We start from the raw sequence: 20031 nt of genomic DNA on the forward strand, positions 1-20031 counted from the left end.
TTTATTGTTTTTAACATGTTTTTGTGGCATTTTTCTCATGATGAGAAAGAAAATTGGGCTCAAAATAGCATTTTTAAATATTTCTTTATTCAAATTGTGGTGAAGGCGCACACGAAAAACGTGCCAATTGGAAAAAGATTGAAGTAGTTAGTAGAAGCTGTAAATTACAAGCAACAAGCTCCCTGCTCTGCTCCATTCTGATGTATCAACTTGCAGACACATAGATCCATGTATGCCCTCGTTTTTCCCTTTCTGAGCTGCCATCTGGCCGGGTAGTTCCAATATTTTGCTAGCTATTTTTGTTGCACCGGCATAGTTAGGTTGGGGTTGTAAGGGGCTGTAGGCTAGCAGGAGAGCGTGTGAACAAAGGGATGATGGGAAATGAGTGCAGACTTGCTCCCCACCAACAGTCCTGCCCACAACTCAGAGATGAATTTGCAATGAACTACTACCGCTCTGCAGAAACTATATCCAAGAAAAGTCACAGGTTTTCTTTATTTTGGCTAACAGCTGTATCATGATACTTAAAAGACCACTTGGAACGCTTTTAACATAGATCAAAAGCTGATTGGAGTGCAACTTTAAATGTTTTTCTTGTCTGTATAATGCAGACCTAAATGGGCAGACATATCCATCGGCACATTATCGTTTATAACAATCAATGATCAGGCTTTACTTTTATTTATCTGCAGTATCACTGATCTGAAGTCTCAAGAAAGTATCAATGCTCCCTTTATTTTGGGTTTTCACTGCTTGATCTGTGGCCATAACAGTTGGTATGCTATTTATGCATGTCACTGACCCCTGATGGTGCAGATGTGATGTTATTTTTCTAGTGATGACCTCGGTCAAATTCAATTAAAAAGAACAGATTAAAAGTAAACAGTCATCCTCAGAGTTTCAGCCCCCACACACCATCTCTTTCTGTGAGGCTAGTCTCAATTTAGAATGAGTCAGTAAATCCAGGCTGCACCAAGCATAAGCCTCTTAAACGCAGTGCATCTATGGGGTTGAGAACAACCCCAAAATAAGCAATGAGTAATGGATGATGCTGCAGGTCTGTTAAATCTGTTCAAAGGGCTTTCTTTTCTTTTTTTCTCATCAGCAAGTTCTATTTTTGATATAGTTCTGCTACGTTTTTATGTATATATTATTATATATTACGTATATATTGATGTGATAGAATAAGTTTGGAAAGATGGAAAAGATGAAAAAAAACACTGCAGTTTGGTATTAAAGAATGAGAATCTTGTTTACGAATAGTATAAACAAAAATGTACTGTAATGTGTTTTGCAACATTTCTTTTGTAATATCTATGCCCCCTGGCATTACCATTGTAATGACTGGTGTTCTTGTCATTCAGACTTTGTCCTATTTTTTGTTTGAACAATAAAGCATCTATAAAAAATTAAGGGATTTTTCCCAGGAGCATTTTGGCTTATCTCTGTGACATATGGCATTTTCCGGCTCCTTTTATGATTGCTTTAAACAGTGGTGTCCATCTTGATTGTCTCCTAAGAAACCCACTTTGGGTATCAGATACCAACAAGTTCAGCTTCACTGTACTTGTTGGTTGTTCTGGGCTCTTTGGTTACACAGGCCTACAATCTGTTTTTTAATTTGCTTCTTAATGACAAATGAAAGAATCAGATAGTGTGTTTCTTTAATGACAAATTGAAGAAACACATAATCTGCTTCTTAAATTTGTCATTAAGAAGCACATTTTCTTTTTGCAGCTGTGTTCCGGGAGGTTTTTTTTGTTCTTGTGGGATCTTTAACATCTGAATAATATATTTAGTGTCCTACATTTATCTCACCAAACGGTCCACTGACTGCTTTCATCTTTTAATTAGATAGATCAACTGTTGTCAAGTTATTTATTTTTTAACATTTTCAAAGAGTTTTATCCTTTTTTTTGTCCTGCACAATTCAAAAGCTTGAAAAACAATAGAGCGTTTTTACCTCTTTAAAAAACCCACCAAGCAGTGAATCAACGTATATCAAAATGTGCTTTCAAATTGTGTGCTTTGTGTCAGCAGGCAAAAAGTAGTTCATTCATTGTTGTGTTTTACTACTTTAGTCCATTTCACATTATTTTAGCGTTCAAAAATCACTATCTATGCAATATATCTAAAGTTTCTGCTTTTATTTATTTATTTATTTATTTTAATTTTTATCCAAGCCTCCTCTTATTCTACCCTGATGATAATCTTGTTTATACTGTAAGTCTCACCAAACGTTACTGACTAAGTCGTCTACAAAAGATTTTGATTTAATGAGGCATTTCCTTTTCTTGTAGCTAATTTTGGTCCTACCCCTTCCTCCTTTTCATTTTGGTTTTCCAGTAACTGCATAAAGTAGGCCTAAATTGTAAAGGGAAAATACGCCACAGACATAAAAAAAAGCAGGCTAAATAAAAGTAACTTGTTAGAGTCATAGCTGGGTGTAGCTCCTTCTTTGTGAGGCCTTTCAGATATGACATGCAAAGGATTCCAATTGACATTAACCTAAAATATAGAGACACAAAAATCCTTATGGAAGAAAAGAGAAAAAACATTAAAATACATAGTTAAAATTAAGGTTCTTCTTCATTTCATTGCAGAATGAACATAATATATACTTTGTAAATACATGGAAAGTAATGAGTATTAAAATTCTGTTAATTGTATGAAGTATGTTCATACTTCAGAATATACTAATACTTTTGGTTAAATGTATATTTTCTTGAATTAAAAAAGGCAGTTACAGATTTTGTGATGTTGCTTGAAGACGTCACATGATTCAACACGGAAGTCCCGCCTCCTTTTCTTGTCCATCCAATCAGTGAGAAGCTAACAGGCATTCCGTTTTCGTCCTACAGCAGTCATGGTAAACCTTGTCGAATTTATTTTCGTTTTAAAGTCTCAGTTCACTAATATACAGTTGATTTTAGAGTATAGCTTGCATGCATATTGTTCTGGTGTCTTAAAGTAACGCTACTGCAAACAAAGGGGTTATTCACGTGCTATTTCCTCGTAGTTAGCATGCAAAGCTAGTAGCATATGATGCTCAGCTGCTGTCAGAGTTTGTTTACATTAATGGCTGTTCTGTTTCTAAGTTTTTAATGTTTTAATATTTTTCTGTTAAAGAGGTTCCGTTTCTGTGGAGATTTGGACTGCCCCGATTGGGTGCTTGCAGAAATTACAACATTAGCAAAAATGGTATGAACCTGATAGTGACACTTATTTCAACTCAAAGTTTTTTTTTTCTTTCCTTTCCTCTAGCTCCATGTCAATACTTGTTTTTGTTTGTTTGTTTATTTGTCCTTTTTTTCTTAAAAGTCTAGTGTGAAGATGAAACTCCTCTGTGGTCAGGTGCTGAAAGATTTGCTGGGTGAAGGAATTGATGTAAGTCTTTGAATGTTCTATTAATGTTTAAATATTGTTGGGTTACACATCACAAATAAACAATCATCATGTCTTCTCTCAAACCTTTCAGTATGAGAAAATTGTGAAGCTTACTGCAGATGCAAAGTTTGGTATGTATTTTATTATTACTTTTAAAACTCCAATTGGTAAATATTATACTGGACATAATATTAGAAAAATGTTCCCTCAAATTATTAATTTGTGCTCACAAATTAGCATTTTCTCAGCACACACAAACTAATATTTTGCACAACCCTTTAGTATTTTCTTATCAAACAATAGTAATAAGAATTGGAGATACTAAAATAATAATTTGTGCTGTACAAATGCTAATTTGTGTGCCCATAAATTAGTATTCTTATTAATAATTTGAGGGAAGAATATTTTTTTTTTAAATACTGTCATGTGCAGGCCTCCGTTGTTTTATTTTTATTTATTTCTTTGTTTTGTTCCAAGTTACTTCTTCCACAGCTTATGGATCTGAATGTGTATCTGTTTAATGTGGTGCAGATTATGATACACTGTACACAAATATGCATATTCCTATTATAGAAAAGAATAATATAACTTTTTTAAATCTTTGTATTTAATTTTTATAAATACCAATTGTTTATTTCGGCTCCAGACCTTTTTTGCTGAGGAGCACCAGTCTTTATAGCAACCCTCTTTGTTTAGTGTACAAAGGCTTTCTGTCTGTTTTGACATCCAGTGAAAAGTAATGGTTAGTGAAAGTCAAAGCACCCCTGTGCATGTGAGAGACGAAACAATCTTACACAAAGATGTCCTTTGAGATGTAACTCTCTGTTATGTTAGACCAGAAGGAAAAAAAACACGATTAAAGACAAAAGAAAAAAAAGTAAAACAGCTGGTTTGCAATTGTTTCGGTTAAAATTGAAAATGGGGTAGTTACAGATCTTGATTGGATGCCTGATCACAAATGCTACAGACATTTTGTTAGTTATTGGGAGAATTATTCTGAAATGCCAGGTATATTCAGATTATTTTGGGATATGTAGCTTTTAAAACAGACAATGTATGTTTAGGCATGACTTTGTGTAGTTCAACAGTTGAAAACTTCATTTTTAAGATCAAATGTTCCACCAACATGGCTATGAATTTTTTCTTTGGTGTCTGTTTGTAATCCAGACTTGATCTGTGTGATTAAATAAAGAAATAAAAACATATCTCAAAAGGCCTTACTGTCAGGACCGAAACTGTTGGTTTCTTCAGCTTCTACACAATTGCCGGTTTCTTTTCAAAGAAAATAATGTGCCTTGTAGTAGTCTTTTTAAAACGGTTACCTTTTTTTTAACCTTATATTTTATAACAAACCTCTTATTTGGGAAGAGCAGTTAGTAGACATTTTGCTGTCTTTCAGAGAGTGGCGACATCAAAGCAAGTGTGGCTGTGCTCAGCTTTATTTTGTCCAGCGCAGCAAAGCATGATGTTGACAGTGAGTCTTTGTCCAGCGAGCTGCAGCAGCTTGGTCTGCCTAAAGGTTGGTCCTTTGTGTGCAGTATTAATCACTTTCTCTCTGCAGATACCTGAGGATTAATGAAGAAAGATTACATTATAGGGCAAGCCAGGGCTGGCTTTCTTCTATTGCACAATCTATCGACAGAGTTATTCAAATACTTTACAGATAAAAAGATGACATAAAATTAATTAGATAAAGTCATATTAAATACAATAGATATCAAATTTAAAACGTTAGGTAACATTTTATTTAAAACCAAACCAAAGAGATAAAACAATTTTATGTTTGTGCATATCTTTAAATTATTATTAAATTAAAGTGAATTAAGGATGTTTGAACACAATAGTTTGAAGGCAGTACTGATGAAGATCTTTTATGCCTTTACAGTTTTTATGTTATGAAACACATTTTACTTGTTGATTTATGGGCTTAATTTTTATGGATGTTGTGGTTTTTTTGAACCTGTTAAAAATGTTTCTCCACGTACAGTCTCATTCAAATGTTTCCATGTGGTTAGAGCATGCTTCTGGACTGTGCAAATCCTATGAGGACAAGCACTCTGCACTTCAGGACAAGCTCAGAGAGACCAGCCTAAGATGTAAGCATTTGTTTATTTCTATGTTTCTCTAAAGTAAGATGATTCAATTTCAATTCAATTCAATTTTATTGGTATAGCCTGAATTCACAACAACAGTCGTCTCGATGGGCTTCGTATCGGTAATGAGAAAGTAAAACATAAAATCAAAAGGATCATGAATACATAGAATTCAATAGGAAAGTACTAAATTGAACTAACTAAACAGACTAAACTAAACTGGATATCCCTGCCCTTTAACCTTCCTTCGTGGTAAGGAAAAACTCCTTAAAAAAACGGATTCCAGAAAAAACGAAGAAACCTCAGGGATGCCCACATGAAGGAGGGATCCTCCCCCAGGACGGACAGGCGATTTACCAGAACTCATAGAGAATGATTAACTTATCTAACTCTACAACTACATATTTAAAGTCCAGCTGACGAGCTTCATCCAGACGGAGTTGGGGGGACAGCCGGGGGTGCGAGTCGAGCCGGAGACAGGATCCACAGCCAGGTGTAGGAGCAGGAGCAGAGACGAGGTACTCGGTCAGGTACAGAGCAGAGACGAGCCAGAGATGAGCCAGAGGCAGGATCCACAGCCAGGTGTAGGAGCAGGAGCAGAGACGAGGTAGACGGTCAGGATCAGGAGCACGGATGAGCCAACTGGAATCTGGAAGCACTCCCACTCCCCAGGAGGGGAGAGGGAAAGAGGGAATGAATCGCACTGCACCAAACAGATGATTGAGTGTTGTAGTGATGAGCTTGTGCCTATGCAGGTTAGGCAGGCCCGTTCACTGCATGATTTTAAATCCAAGTTAAAAACTCACTTTTTCTCCCTGGCTTTTAACTCAGTGTGAGTTTATGTTTTTATTGGTTCTTATTGATTTTATTCATTTTCATTTAATTTATTGATTTTTTTATTTTATGCTGTTTGTTTTAGTTTTTTGTTTTGTTTTTACCCTGCATTGTTAAGCACTTTGGTCAGCATCTGCTGTTTTAATAGCACTTTATAAATAAAGTTGACTTGACTACCCTGCTCTGACTTTCAGTAGGAAGACTGGACTCGGTTTCTTGGCGTGTCGACTACACCCTGAGCTCCAGTGAATTGAGTGAGGTCAATGAACCTCTTATACATCTGAAACTGCAAAAACAAGGTGCAGAGTCAGGCTGTTCCGAAACTGCTGCTTTCTCTATTTCTGCTGACAAGTTCAGAGTCCTTCTTTCTGGTAAGTTTCCTTAACTCTCAGATGTCTTTAGAACAAACATGATACTTCTGCTTTCTTTTCAAACATTTCATTTTATGAAATATGTGTTTCTGCAGAGCTCAAACAAGCCCAGGCCTTGATGAACACACTACAGTGAAGACTGGAAAACCAATTGGTTGATCGGGAGTTGCCCATTTGTTGTGAAGAACTGCCTAAATGGGATTTATACATTTTGTATTGTATTAAATAATCTTAAATGTTAAATAAAATACTGCTTTAATGTTTGGAGATTCTGTGGTATATTTGTGCAGCGTTGTTGTTCGCATTGTAAATGTTTAAATAAGTAAAAATACTCTAACTTTTATTTTAGTCACGGAGATTTTCAATGATAAACCATCAATTTGATTATGGATAAAATGCAACTTGCACTGTGGCCTACATGTGCCATCATGCATCGGGGTGGAGACGAGTTTCCGGTGTTTTGCTTGTGTTTTCGCAGCTATTCCCGGTATGCATAAACATACTGTAAACAAAAGTTTTTCATAAAAGGGGAAATGGGCACATTCTATTTGTTATTTTTTTTCTTTTCTTTATTTAATTTGGTTTGTAAATACCACTAAATCTTACTAAGCACACAAAAAAAAAAAACTAGCAAGATAAAGCTCGTGAATCTCGCGATATTTTCAGTTTACTTGCAGAACGATGGTTGCACAACTTGTTTGGTAACACAAATGTTGTAAAAGCATTTTTTTGGTGCCGCATGTTCTGCCAAAGAAAGCAGCAAACTTTCATGCAGCTGAAACAGGAGCACTAAAACAAAGCACGTCTTTAAAGGCTGTTTTCGTCGCGTTGGTAAGTTTCTACGTGCCATGATGATACATTTTACAGTCTAAGTTAACAAGTGCCATTGCACACAAATACAGACTTTAGTTTATAGTTGGTGATGGGCTGAATAATTGAGCATTAGTTATGTTTTTCTTGTTTGTTAAATCCTGGTGGAAAACAAATCGATGCCTATGTATGACCAAATGTTTTAAAAAATATATTGTTCTTGCAAAATCAGTGCACTTGTTTGTTAAAAGGGTATTGCACGAGTAGTATTTTGCCATTGAAGATCATTGTTGAGCTTGTTTTGTAGGCCGATTTGAGAGAAAAGTAATTTTCTTTTCATTCATAGTTTTCCAAGATTCTGCTGCCTCTTTTCTACAACATCACATTTTAAAAAGCTTCACTGGCTTCACGATCATTTCAGAATTGAATCCAAAACATTTCTGTCCTTTTTTTGAGGTTCCTCTCCTCCATTCATGATCTTCTTCTGAACCCTCTCTTTTGTCCACCTCCTTCAGCTATCTCAGAACCTCCTCCATCCATCCAACTGCAGCCGTTTCAGCCCCTCTGCCTATTAGCTTTAGATCTCGTTCCCATCTAAACATACCAAAATTCTTCTCCCAAACATTCCATTTAAAACACCCTATTCTCAGAAGTTTCAAACTTTTTCCTTTTTTTTTGTAAAACTCCCATGTTCTTTGTTGTCTTCTGCAATTTTTAATGTTGCTTAATCTCTTCTGCATCCTTGCATGCTGTGAAATACTGTAAAATGTGATGCAAACATGTTCTATCACGAGGGCGTTTTCCTATTTCTGTAGGACGTGGCCACACATGCTGTTTTATTTTTTATTATTTGCATTTGCAGAATAGTTTTCATCCTTTTTCTTGGAAAAAAAAAATGCCTGAGGGACCAGAGTTGCACTTGGCCAGCCTGTATGTGAACAGGATGTGTGATGGAGTGGTATTTGCTGGTGCAGTCAGAAAGTCTGAAGTCAGCAAAAACCCAGAGGTGGCCTTCACCTGCGAGGCCTATCGCATAACAGCCGCTTCAAGGGGAAAGGAAGTGAAGCTAACGCTGACGCCCATCAAGAGTGACGATCCCGATCGTAGGGGAAAAGCAGCTCAGCCCATGGACATAGTCTTTCGCTTCGGAATGTCAGGTTATTTCCGTTTCACGAGCGAGGACGAAGTGCCCAAGCATGCCCACCTGCGGTTTTACACCAAAGAAAAACCCTGCAAAGTGCTTAGCTTTGTGGATGCACGCAGGTTTGGAAGCTGGCAGCCCAATGGGACGTGGCAGCCTGACAGAGGGCCCTGTATCATGTTTGAGTATCAACATTTCAGGTTCGTAAGGCTGAGAGTCTCCTATTTTCACATTCATCATTGAAACGAAAGTCTCACTTCTCATTTGCACAGCCAAAACACGGCTCACTGAAAGTAATAATGTTTCTGTAGGGAGAATGTTTTGTCAAATCTGTCTGATCGGGCTTTTGACCGGCCGATTTGTGAAGTCCTGCTGAATCAAAAGTACTTTAATGGCATCGGAAACTACCTCAGGGCTGAAATCCTTTACAGGTAAGGGTGCAAACTGGACACGATGAGCATCAGTCCACATACTGCTAAAGAAATATTGGTTTAATTGGGAACATGTTAAGCAGTCAGGCTTAGACAGTCATTGGGTTATTGGGCAGAACCCTTAACTCAACATTTCCCTCCCAGCTGTGCCAGTTATCAGTATTTTAGCCGAATCTTTGAATAAAATAATTTTTTAAATGTGTTAATGTATAATCAGAGTCGGTGTGTTGTTTACTATATTACAGTAAATCACTCATGTCAGACAGGTTTGACAGTTGTTTCGCTGTGAAATGAGTTTGCTTACCATGGCCCAGTGGTCCCACATAAACATATGAAGTAGAAGATAAAACAATTAATCTGCAATGAATTCTGTTTTGTTTCATAAAATGACTCATGATTTTTACTTTGATCAGCTTGGGTAGAAGCTGTTACTGCGAGGCACTATTATGCAAAAGCTATTTTTGACCTCCCCCTTTCTTTTTAGGTTAAACATCCCACCCTTCGTGCCGGCCCGGGGAGTACTGGAGAGCCTTGGTGCAGACGATTTGTTTGAGAATAAGAAGCCTTTGAAAGATGTAGCCACAAAGGTGAAACAGCAAAGTTGTGCATTTTTTTTTCAAGCTGAGAAAATACAGTGTCTGTTATTTCAGACAGTATTTTCTTTGTTCCTCCCACATCTCCCCAGAGAGCGAAAAAGAAAGAAGTGAAGCAAGAGGCAGGTGACCTCCTCAGGCTTTGTCACACAGTTCCTTTGGAAGTCATCAGTCTAGGTGAGTCTTTGTGCGTTTAATTTATATATTTGTTGGTTTACTCCAGTCATATAGTTCCACAGAATGCTTTCTAAATATGAAACTTTGGTGTTTTAGGTGGGAAGGGCTATGACCCTGAGAAATCAGACTACTCAGCCTTTCAGGCGTGGCTGCAGTGTTATTACGTTGATGGAATGAAATCTATTCGGGACCACAACGGCAGAACCATGTGGTTTAAAGTGGGTGCAACATTGTAATGAGAGAAATTTGAAAGAATTTGGTTTAATGCTAATGTTTCTCTATTTGTTTCAGGGAGATCCTGGTCCCATGGCACCCAAAAGTAAGCATACACTTTTGTTAAACCCAATAGAATGAAAATTGTGTTTTTAACATGTTATTCTGGTATTTTTCTTATGATGGAGGACATATATAAAGAAAACTAAACTTAAAATTGCATTTCAGAGTATGTCTTTATTCAAATAGTTGTAAATCACCAGCATTTTCTTTGCCACTAAGATGGGTGGGCCACAAGCTCTCTGCTCCACCCTATTCTGATGTATGGTGTGGGACTTTAAAAGAAAAGAAAATAGGACCTAAACTCTAGTTTTATTGATATTTTGTTTCTGTCAAGATTCAAAATCACCAAAGGCTAAAAAGAGAATTAAGAACGAGGACGACCATGATTACACGAACAAGAAAAAGGTAAAAACCATAACTTTCTTGCAGAAATGGCATCTAAAGCTGCGATTCTTAAACGTTTCGGTTTCTTTTAGAAGATCAGAAGTCAGTCTAAAAGTGCAACAAAGAAAAAGGTGGTCAAAGAGGAGGGGGAGACCGAAACATCGAAGGTAAATGAAGCAAAGACAAAGGAAGCTATTGTTGCCAGAGCAAAGACAGGAAAGACCCAGGAAACATCAAAACCACAGATCGGAACAAGATCGAGTGCACGTCAGAGGAAGGCCAACACAACAGAAGGAGCGGGAGGTAACCTTGCTGCTGAATCCAAAATTAACTTCCTGTAGCAGAGAAAAAAATGAGGACTTTTAATGTTTTTTTTTTTCATGTTTTTGTTTCAGACCAAAAGAAACTAAATGGAAAAGGATCAAGGAAGAGCAGAAAACAGGAAAACTAAGGGAGCATTTGATACTTTCAAATATTTTTTTAATAAATCATTTTTTAACAAAAATCTAGTAGAAAGGTGTTGATTGGTTTAAGTATGAAGTGATTAGTTTCATCGTTGTTTCAACCCCTGCTGTGCAGACATGTTGCACCAAATCACAAAACGAGCAGAAGTGTAACAATCTGAAACGGTCTGAAGCTCAGCATTATTCCATCCGATGTGACGTGTGCCGGCCGGGCGGGGTCCCGCCTCTCCAGGAGGTCGCAGCTGAAAGGAAAAAGGTTTTTGTTCTTAGTCAACAACAGAGAAATCCAACAGGAGCAGTCCAAACACTTACTGCCAGGCTTCTTTGACTGGAAGAGTTGTGCACAGAGTTGCAGTCAGGCTGCTCCCGTGTGATTCATAGAGACGCACCACAAGGGTCCCTTTTGCGTCCTCAGCCTGTTAGTGAAGACGCTGGAATCAGTTTCCTTTTATGGAAATCTTCAAAAGGTCAGAATGATACCTGTTTAATGGTTTCAAGTATGACTGGTTTGGTAACGGAGAAGGAGCTCCATGCTTTGGTGTCAGGATGGCACTGCATCCGCCTTAGAGGGAAGTTAAGGTTGTAAGCAGCCTGGATGACCGAGGCGTCCTGAAATGAGCCTATATGGCGAAAACATAGTATCACATGTCAAATGCATCTTGAGTTACACTAATTTGCAGCAAAAAAAAAAAAAAAAAAACGACCTGTGTGTGGCATGATGGCATAAGTGAATTGATGAGCACCCATGTCAGCTGTAGAATCTGGAGCTTTTGGTGCTCTTATCCTGAAAAAGAATCAATTTAGGTCAAAAGCGGGTCACCCGTCAACAGCATTTGATACAGCTGACTTGAGAAGCAAGGGAAACCTCACAAGGACAGAGTCATGGTGTTCTTGTGGATGGAGTAACCGTATTTGCTGTCATTTAAAAGGGAAACTCCAAAGTTGTGCTCAGAGAGGTCAGCCCATTTGTGACCCCAAACCTAGAAAGGAAATAAAAAATGTCAAGTCTTTAAAAACCATTCACATTTCTGGAATGAATTATATATACCTCAAACCTGGCCCAGTCCCAGGAAGTGTTCCAGTGTGTTGGTCTTTGCAGATGCCCAAACTGGATCTCATAGGTAGCATTGGGGCTACGGACTCTAACAGGAAATTCCACCTTAAGAAACTTGTGAGACTCCGCCCATTCCACCTGAAGGGATAAGATGTACTTTTTTTTTACTCAACAAGAAAGTCTACTGTTGAGAGGTTAAAAGAATGATGCATTTACTTTAGTGTTGAACTTGAGATAAGGACTCATGGCATCCATGACAATCTCCTGGACGATTGTGCTTTTGTCACTGATCCTGAGGGTGAAGCTGACGCTGGCCCGAAGACCGCCAGAGGACACCACATGAACCGGCTGTATGACCTCCTCCACCGGCTTCCTGTGGGATCACCATCTCTTATTCTGCGCCACGTGTTTCCTGAATTTTTCATGACACAGGGATGCACTCGACATCTAAAGAACAGTGACTGAAACCTTGTCTGAAGGTGGTAGTCCATTACATCCCAGGCATCCCAGTACAGGGGGACGTCATCAAACACGACAAACTGGTTTCCGCGACAACCATCGGAGAGGGCCTCCCTGAAACAAATGTCGGTTATTGCTTGTGTGGACACATACAAATACAGGTGTCCAGATTTTGGTTTTGGCATTACCGGTTTGCATTGATTAAATGCAGTGAGGCCAAAGTGCCATCTTGATTGATGGCAGTTCTTAAAATTCCATTCTCCATAACCACAGTGCCGTCAGCCTGCAGCGTCAGACAATCCCCGGTTAGACACAGTTGACGACAAATGCAATATTCCTGTGTGCAGTAAATACCTGGCAGGTGACAGAGACTGCCGTCACAGGTTGTATGGCTTTGATAGTTGAAATGCCAATGCTGGGAACTTCCACAAGAACTGACAAGATAGATTTAGGAGCATCAGAACTCTGTCTTCCATATACATGAAAAGTGTTTTATGAATAAAGTTTGATTTGATCAGAAGGTTAGAGAGCAGCAGAGTAACTTTTATTGATATTTTCACACCCAGATCAAGTCCGCCGGGACCATCTTTTATCTCGATTACTTCCTGACGTTCCCATGGAAGGGAGTTGAAGAGCCCAGCAGTGCTGCCCTTTGACCCCAAGGCCTCACACGCTTCATGCAGAAGGATAGAAGCATCAGCTCGGATGTCTAAAATGAAGTGGGAAAAAAAGTGGAGGATTGTAAATACATGTAGCTGACTAAATTTTGAGTAAAAAAAAATAAAAGAAGTCACCTTCATAGTACTTTAAAGCATCCTCCACAACCATGGCTGTGCAGCTGCCGGGAATCACATCATGGAACTGGTTTAGAAGAAGCAACCTGTCAGACAGACAAAAACATTTTTTTTTAAAATCAAATTCTTGAATTATAATCTAAACATGAGCAATTACAGATCTTGTTTGAACCTCCAGAGCCGCTGCAGTTTTTCCTGAGGATATGAAAAGGTTTTGCTTCGGCACAGGGCTAAGCTGGAAGCTATCTCCACATCACGAAGCAGCGCCTCACACTGGCGGTTCTCTCGTTTGATCTGCAAAGGGCACAGCAAACATCAAAAGCTAAATCTCAAATCAACATTTCAGTCCATTTAGATGCAAAGCCAAAAGGGTTTAGATCATTAGTGTCCTTTTGTTTTAGTTTTTTTTACATAAATACTTTAATTATTTTTAGAGATCAGGTTATTTGTGTGCCGTTCTGCAGTGATGCCTCTTTCAAGTCAGTGATCCAATAAAAATGCTCATTCAGTGAGTTTCCTCGGACAAGCGATTTAAAATCAAGCCAGGTTTTTAAAGCTTTGTCATAATTCCTAATATGGTTTGAGCTTTTGAAATATTCATATATGACTTACATGTTTATCTTTAATAACAGTTTATTAAAAACCTTCATTAATAACTTTCAGAAATGTGTTGATGGCAGAGAATTTCTTACAGTTCAACCAGGCCAAAAAGAGGTTTTGTTTTTGATTCTAAAAGACAAGAGAGAGAATATTTCATCAAAACAAATTCTCAATTTTTATAGAAACCTGGGTGTTAGTTTTGACTCAGAGACTATTTTACTCTGCAAATTTAAAATATAGCAAAAACAGGATTTTATTATCTTAAAAACGTTGCTGGAGTCTTTCTATTTCTCTCTCTGGCCAGCACGGAGATGCTAATGCATGCTTTGTTTATAGATTAGTTTACTGTAATGGCCACCTCTCTGTTCTTCCCAGAAGGATATCAAACCTTCAACTATTCCAGAACTCGGCTGCACTTGTACTGACCTGAGGGCGGGAATACGATACACTCATTTTAAAAATCGATGCATTTAGGATTGTTTTATGGTATTGGGGTGTCATATTTCTCTGATATGGCTTTACAGTATGAGCCCTCAGCGACCTTGAGGCCTTCTGGTACAGGCCTGTTTAGTAATTCCTAATATGTTAGAACCAAAACTTACTGCGAGGCTTCTTTCAGTTATTATGGACGTCACCTGTAGAACAGCCACCCAGAGAACCTCGGTGCTAAAGAGACTATACATGTTTTTAAAGGAAGGCTAACAATCTACCTGTTTAATCTGGCTTTTAGCTGAAATTGGGCAAAAAACTTTTTTGATTTTCACTTCATGTAATCAGATTTTCTTTTTAATTATTTGATTTGATCTTTTTTATTCATTTATATTTTTTATTCACTTTTAGGGATTTATACCCATCAATTCAGAATCATTTATTTAGTAATTTCTGTTAATATTTTTATTTATCTTATTCCTGTCACGTTGTGTTTTAACTTCAGCGTTTCCCTCAGTGAATAGAGTCGCTGCAGTGGGATCTCCTGGGTCTCGATCCTTGCTTTGATCGGGGGGCATCTTCTGTCAATATGAGGAGGGGGACGGGTGTGGACGGGCCCCAAACATATCATTTCCCCACCAGTATCAAGCCAGATTTCTACTTTGCATTGTATTTATAAATCATTTTATGCTGCGTTGTGTGCGTGTGTTTTACAATATTTTCTTTATATATGTGAAGGTTTTTTTTTTGGTTTTTACGTTGAAAATGTAAAGCACTTTGTGTTACACGTGTATGAAAAGTGCCTTTGCTAATTTACAAACGACAACAGTTAAAATGGAAAGCACCCTCTGGTTTTACCTGGGCCTGTGTGGTGTAGGTGCCATTGTGCAACTCCAAAAAGAGTTCTCCGGTCCAAGTGCACAGCAGAGAAGAGTCAGCCTGAAGCTGTGAGAAAAGCTGGTCTGGACTAGACATCTGGACCCTGGGGAGCATCAATGTTTGGAAATGAATGTTAGCAATCATAGCTCTCCACCTCAGTTATTCATTGTCCCCAAACATGACTGTAACTCCCAGCACAGTAATGGAATATTGACATAGTCAATATGACGTCAGTAGGCATGTCTCATTTCCCTTAAGGCTGGTGTTTTGAATGATTCTGCTAAATCACCCATTAGAGCAGCCATGACACCAGGAACAGTCAAAACCAATCCTTTGACTCATTTCTGGTGGGAGTGTTTTCTGCGTGGAATGGGGTTGCTGACAGCTGATGAGATAAGGTGAAGGACAGGAACTGACCTTGGAAGCCCGTCCGTATCCTGGACAAGGCGTAGCCTGTCCAACATCAGCTGGTTGGGCCCCCCGCCTCCGTCTCCAAACCCAAACAAAGCTGCGCTGTGATTGGCTCGGCCTTTGTCTTTGTTATTCTTCACAGTTTTTACCAGCTGCGGGCGGACAAAATGTTGACGCCCAGAGAGGGTTTATACGCTTCCACGGAATGTTTTAGCTTCATGTACTACGACATACACTCACATCTTCAATTTTGCCCTTCATTTCATAGGAGTTTCCGGGTGGGAAGTGGGTTAAAACCTGGGATCCATCTAAACCTTCCCAGAAAAACGTGTTGTGCTTTAAGAGACAGAGAATAGAGATGAAGCAGGAAATGTTGGAAAAGTAGTTTTCTAAGCCAGCTTGTTTAGAATACTCACAGGAAAGGTGTTGACCAGATTCCAGCTGAGTTTCTGAGTCAAGAAATTTGGAATGCCACAACCTCGCATAATTTGAGGAAGCTGAGCAGAGTAGCCAAATGTATCTGGAAGCCAGAACTGCAGACCCCAAAGAAAGATATTGTTCGTCTTTATAACATCATAAAACAAAAGGGGATGTAGACACTGTACAAAGGAATCTCTCCTTATTATTTTTGACATTACCTCTTTGCAATAAGTCCCAAACTCTTGGTTAAAGAAGCGCTGGCCCTCCAGGAACTGTCGGATCATTGACTCTCCCGAGGGCAGATTGCCATCCTAAGGGGCAAATATATAGTTACTAAAGAGGAACCAAACAGGACAATGAGCACTTAAAAAAGCCAAAAGAATTTCAGCAGACCCGTTGTTACAGCTTTAAAGACCCACTCTGCTCATCTGTTGATCTTTTGAAAAAGTACTACAAGTGGTCTTTTAATTTGGATTATGCTGTTTTTAGCCAAAATAAAAAAAGAAATCTGTTTCACTTTCTAGGCAGTTTCTTCAGAGCAGCTGTAGGTCAACAGAAGTTCGTCTCTGAGTTGTGGGAGGGACCGTTGGGGCAAAGCAACCCTGCCCCCTTTCTCCACACCCATAACACAGAGCTGCTTACAGGCTCCCAAAAATGGCGAGCAATTTCGGAGCTATCCAGCCGTACAGTTTGGAGTCAGATGTCAGCTCGGACGGGGAAACCAAAGATGTAAATGGATCTAGTCGTGTACAAGTGGATGCATCAGAATGGAGCAGAGCAGGGAGCTTGTGAGCCATCCAGCATATTTTCCATGTCACAGATGATCTTTTGCAAATGGCATTTTTTGTTTGCTCCTAATTAACAATGACTAAGGAAGAAATACTCAGAAATGCAATTTTAAGCTTAATTTTTTAAAAACATTTCTTCCATCAGAAAAATGCAAAACTGCGACGGGCGGGCCAAAGTCTCGCTGCTCCGCTCGATTCCACCTGCAGACAAATACAAGATCTATTAACGTCTTTGTTTTTCTTGTCTGAGCTGGCATCTGGCTCAAAACTTTACGGATGGATATTTGCTCACCATTTTCTTGTTAGCTTGGGGTTTTGAGGGGCTGTAAGCTAGTGGAAGAGAGTCTAAACAAAGGGATCATGGGAAATAAGTGGATCCTTCCTTCCACGCCAACAGTTTTACCCACAACTCAGAGGGGAAATTTTTTTAATTTAGGCTAAAAACGGCATGATCAAAATGAAAAGACCACTGGGAACGATTTTAAAATAGATCAAAAGTGGATTTAAGTTCTAAGATTACCATTTCTACCCATGTTCCTCCAACTGGAATGAACTGGCCTTTCTTCACAAAATACTGAATCCTGGAGAAAAGTCCTGGGTACCAGCTCTTTACCCACTGGAACTGCTGGGCCTTAAGCAACACAAACATCAGAATCAGAATTACTTTATTGATCCCACACGTGTGAAATTTGTTCGTCACCATAGCAACTGACAGCAGAGGGAAAAAAAGACAATATAAAAATAAAAAAAAACAAGAACAAAGAAAATGTAGCATAAATGCAAACAACAAGGTGGTATAATTTAAAAAGCTATTTACAGAACAGTGCAGGGAAAAAGATGTGCAAAAGAAATGTGCAAAAAAGAAACAAAAAATGTGCAAAGGTTATCTGTTGCATTGTGACATGGTCAAGCATGGAATAATGTATCAGATTGGTAGAGATCCCCAAAAAAACAAGTACTGATAAAGTTTACCTGAGAGCAGGTAAAGGTGAACTCTGGGTTCTTTTCCATTAGACTGATCACCGTCACCCAGCTCCGGCCACACTTCCGAATTGTTTCTTCATAGGGCCACAGCCAGGCTGCAAACAGAGAATCTTGTTTAGGCACCACCTACTGCAATAGTTTTGAAGAACTGAAAACAATGGACAGAAAAGAGAAAAGTAAAAAAGAGAGACCAGAGTCTATGTGGCAGTGACCCATTGCGTGGACAGTGTGTTGGCTTTCTCCGTTTCGCTGGTTAAAGAACTTGCAAGCCAGGTTGTGTGCTTCAGAGAAAGAGCTGGGATCTGTGGGGTCACAGCGATTCACCATCTCATTGACTGTGAAAAGAGCCTGGTACCCTCGCTGCTCTCTTTCTCCAAGTTCCTGTTTATCAGGTGCAAAAAAATGATGCCAGTCCAATGCCATGTATCAACATGTTTTCACTCAAATGTGACAGTACCTTAACAATGTCAACAAGCATCTCAAATTCTGTCAACAGCTCCCTGACATCCCTGTTGAAAATCACCAGCTCAGCTTTGTGAATAGAAAATCTCCTGTTTGGGTCTGGAGTTGCAATCATGGATCCCTGTCCAGCTCCAAACAGCCCATTGCAAGCCACCTCCACGTATAAGGTGAAACTGCAGGATCAAGGAAGGAGGAAATTAGCCATTTAGAGAGTCAAAATAATTTTGGATGGGCAACAAAGTCCTATTTTAGTCAGCTGACCTATGAGGGTCTTCACTTTGAAGACAGTCCGATAGGATATAGCTTGTCTTTTCCCCTTCTTTAGTCAAACCCTGAAAGCAAAGACTTTACAGCTGTAGTTATCCACCCAAAAGGCTTCTGTTTAACAAGTCTACGCTTAACCAAAAACTGAAAAGCTTAAGCAACAAGAGATCTTTAGAATTGTATCTCCATAGTAACTATATTACCTGTACTGGATGTCCATCTTTCCAGACCATTCCTTCCCCATCACTTTCCCACAAAAGATGGACCTCTTTGCCCCTCCACGATTCAGGAATTGTCAGTGTCACTTTAAACCAGCAAGTCCACCACCTTCAAGAAGCTTTGGTTAGAGGTTGGACATCCACACACACAAAAAAGAAAAACCTATTTGTACCTAAAAACCTCACTCACGTTGGCCCAAAGGTGTCTCCCACTGTGTACGGTTCAAACTTCTGCGTGGAAGCCTCAGAAAATGGAATTCTCTTGGGGGAGATGAATGAGGCAATGGACTGCAGGGGGCAGGAGTCTCCATAAAGTCTGCAGAAACCAACTCAAAAAATTCAACTCAGATAAGTGGTAGCATGTTCTAATAATGTTCCTTTTGGATTATTTTGATGTGAAAAAACAACAGTGGGCTGAACTTCAGGAAACTAATATCTGAATAGATTTAGCATTAATTTTTGTTTACTTGTTTGTTTGTTTGTACACATTTCATTTACACTTGATTATCTTGCAAGAAATACAAGGACTCTGGAAAACTTCAGCTGCACTGTTCAGTACCCATGAATTTCTCTCTGAGTCACTCTAGTTGAATTTTTTGGCTAAAGATGTCCTGGATTGATTTTAGGTCAGTAAATTGGATCGTTCTAAATTAATCAATATCATATCAACTAGGAATCGGATCAGCAACCTTATGAATTGAAATAAATCGACCCCTGACCCCTAGTTAACATCTTATATTTTTGTTCTCAAAGTTGTTTTTTTGTATTTCGAACAAAATTAGGAATGATATACGTCACAACTGTGTCTTTTTCAACTTTCTATTGAATACAAACACTAAACTCAAACTAAATTATTTATGTAGTATTATTTTATTATAATTTTTGTACATTTTTAACCTTTGATCTATAATTTGACTGTTTGCAATTTATTGTTTTTCGTTGTTGAGCTTATGAATGCTCGTATGCCCTTCACGTCTGTAATCTCACAGGTTGCCAATAAAGTTAAATAAACATCTGAATGTCAAAGCATCACAAAAGCTTTCGTTGCTTCTTTTATTTCATTCACTGAGTCTGTTGTTGGAGCCTTACCGTCCTCTCAGGTTGCAGTCTGTGAAATACACGTCAGAGATAAACTTCTCGGCTCTCTCCAAAAGTGTACGCCTGTTTTTCAACACGGGTTGGCGATACATGCTGAAATAACCACAAAATATCCAGAAATAAGCAGTCTTTTGTGAAGAAATTTAGTTATCCCGGAAGCTGCACTTTTCCGCGACCCGGAAGTGAATGTTGTTTACTCAGGCTATAGTT

General features: G+C 38.8%; 3 protein-coding genes across 5 annotated transcripts; 2 read left to right on the plus strand and 1 right to left on the minus strand.

Moving 5' to 3' along the window:
- The first annotated feature begins 2747 nt into the window (after positions 1-2747).
- On the plus strand, positions 2748-6954 carry commd4 (COMM domain containing 4). The gene is made up of 8 exons (XM_004069627.4): positions 2748-2869; positions 3130-3201; positions 3322-3387; positions 3479-3518; positions 4787-4906; positions 5403-5483; positions 6509-6685; positions 6781-6954. The coding sequence occupies exons 1-8, from the start codon at positions 2867-2869 to the stop codon at positions 6819-6821; spliced, it is 600 nt and encodes a 199-aa protein (XP_004069675.1). The 5' UTR covers positions 2748-2866; the 3' UTR covers positions 6822-6954.
- Positions 6955-7321: 367 nt separating this feature from the next.
- neil1 (nei like DNA glycosylase 1) lies at positions 7322-11002 on the plus strand. Of its 3 annotated transcripts, none has more exons than XM_011476102.3 (10): positions 7322-7516; positions 8358-8836; positions 8948-9067; positions 9552-9654; positions 9753-9837; positions 9934-10055; positions 10129-10156; positions 10448-10518; positions 10593-10800; positions 10893-11002. In XM_011476102.3, the coding sequence occupies exons 2-10, from the start codon at positions 8391-8393 to the stop codon at positions 10946-10948; spliced, it is 1239 nt and encodes a 412-aa protein (XP_011474404.1). In that variant the 5' UTR covers positions 7322-7516; positions 8358-8390; the 3' UTR covers positions 10949-11002. The 3 variants fall into 3 exon arrangements, with proteins under 3 accessions (XP_011474404.1, XP_004069676.1, XP_020559703.1); XM_004069628.4 differs by having other exon boundaries at positions 7328-7516; positions 10590-10800; XM_020704044.2 differs by having other exon boundaries at positions 7338-7516; positions 8759-8836; positions 10590-10800.
- Positions 10961-20021, minus strand: man2c1 (mannosidase alpha class 2C member 1). Its single transcript, XM_004069994.4, has 26 exons — positions 19813-20021; positions 18914-19039; positions 18709-18832; positions 18503-18573; positions 18237-18414; positions 17971-18160; positions 17768-17874; positions 17316-17426; positions 16226-16318; positions 16004-16120; positions 15828-15923; positions 15594-15739; positions 15156-15279; positions 13441-13562; positions 13269-13354; positions 13037-13183; positions 12829-12908; positions 12663-12757; positions 12484-12588; positions 12232-12388; positions 12010-12153; positions 11832-11941; positions 11666-11745; positions 11442-11581; positions 11274-11377; positions 10961-11203 (listed from the first exon to the last, which is right to left on the minus strand). Exons 1-26 carry the CDS (start codon positions 19911-19913, stop codon positions 11092-11094), a joined length of 3066 nt encoding a protein of 1021 aa, XP_004070042.1. The 5' UTR covers positions 19914-20021; the 3' UTR covers positions 10961-11091.
- Between the last annotated feature and the right edge of the window lie 10 nt (positions 20022-20031).

This window comes from Oryzias latipes, chromosome 6 (assembly GCF_002234675.1).
Source record: "Oryzias latipes chromosome 6, ASM223467v1".
NCBI lineage: Eukaryota > Metazoa > Chordata > Actinopteri > Beloniformes > Adrianichthyidae > Oryzias > Oryzias latipes.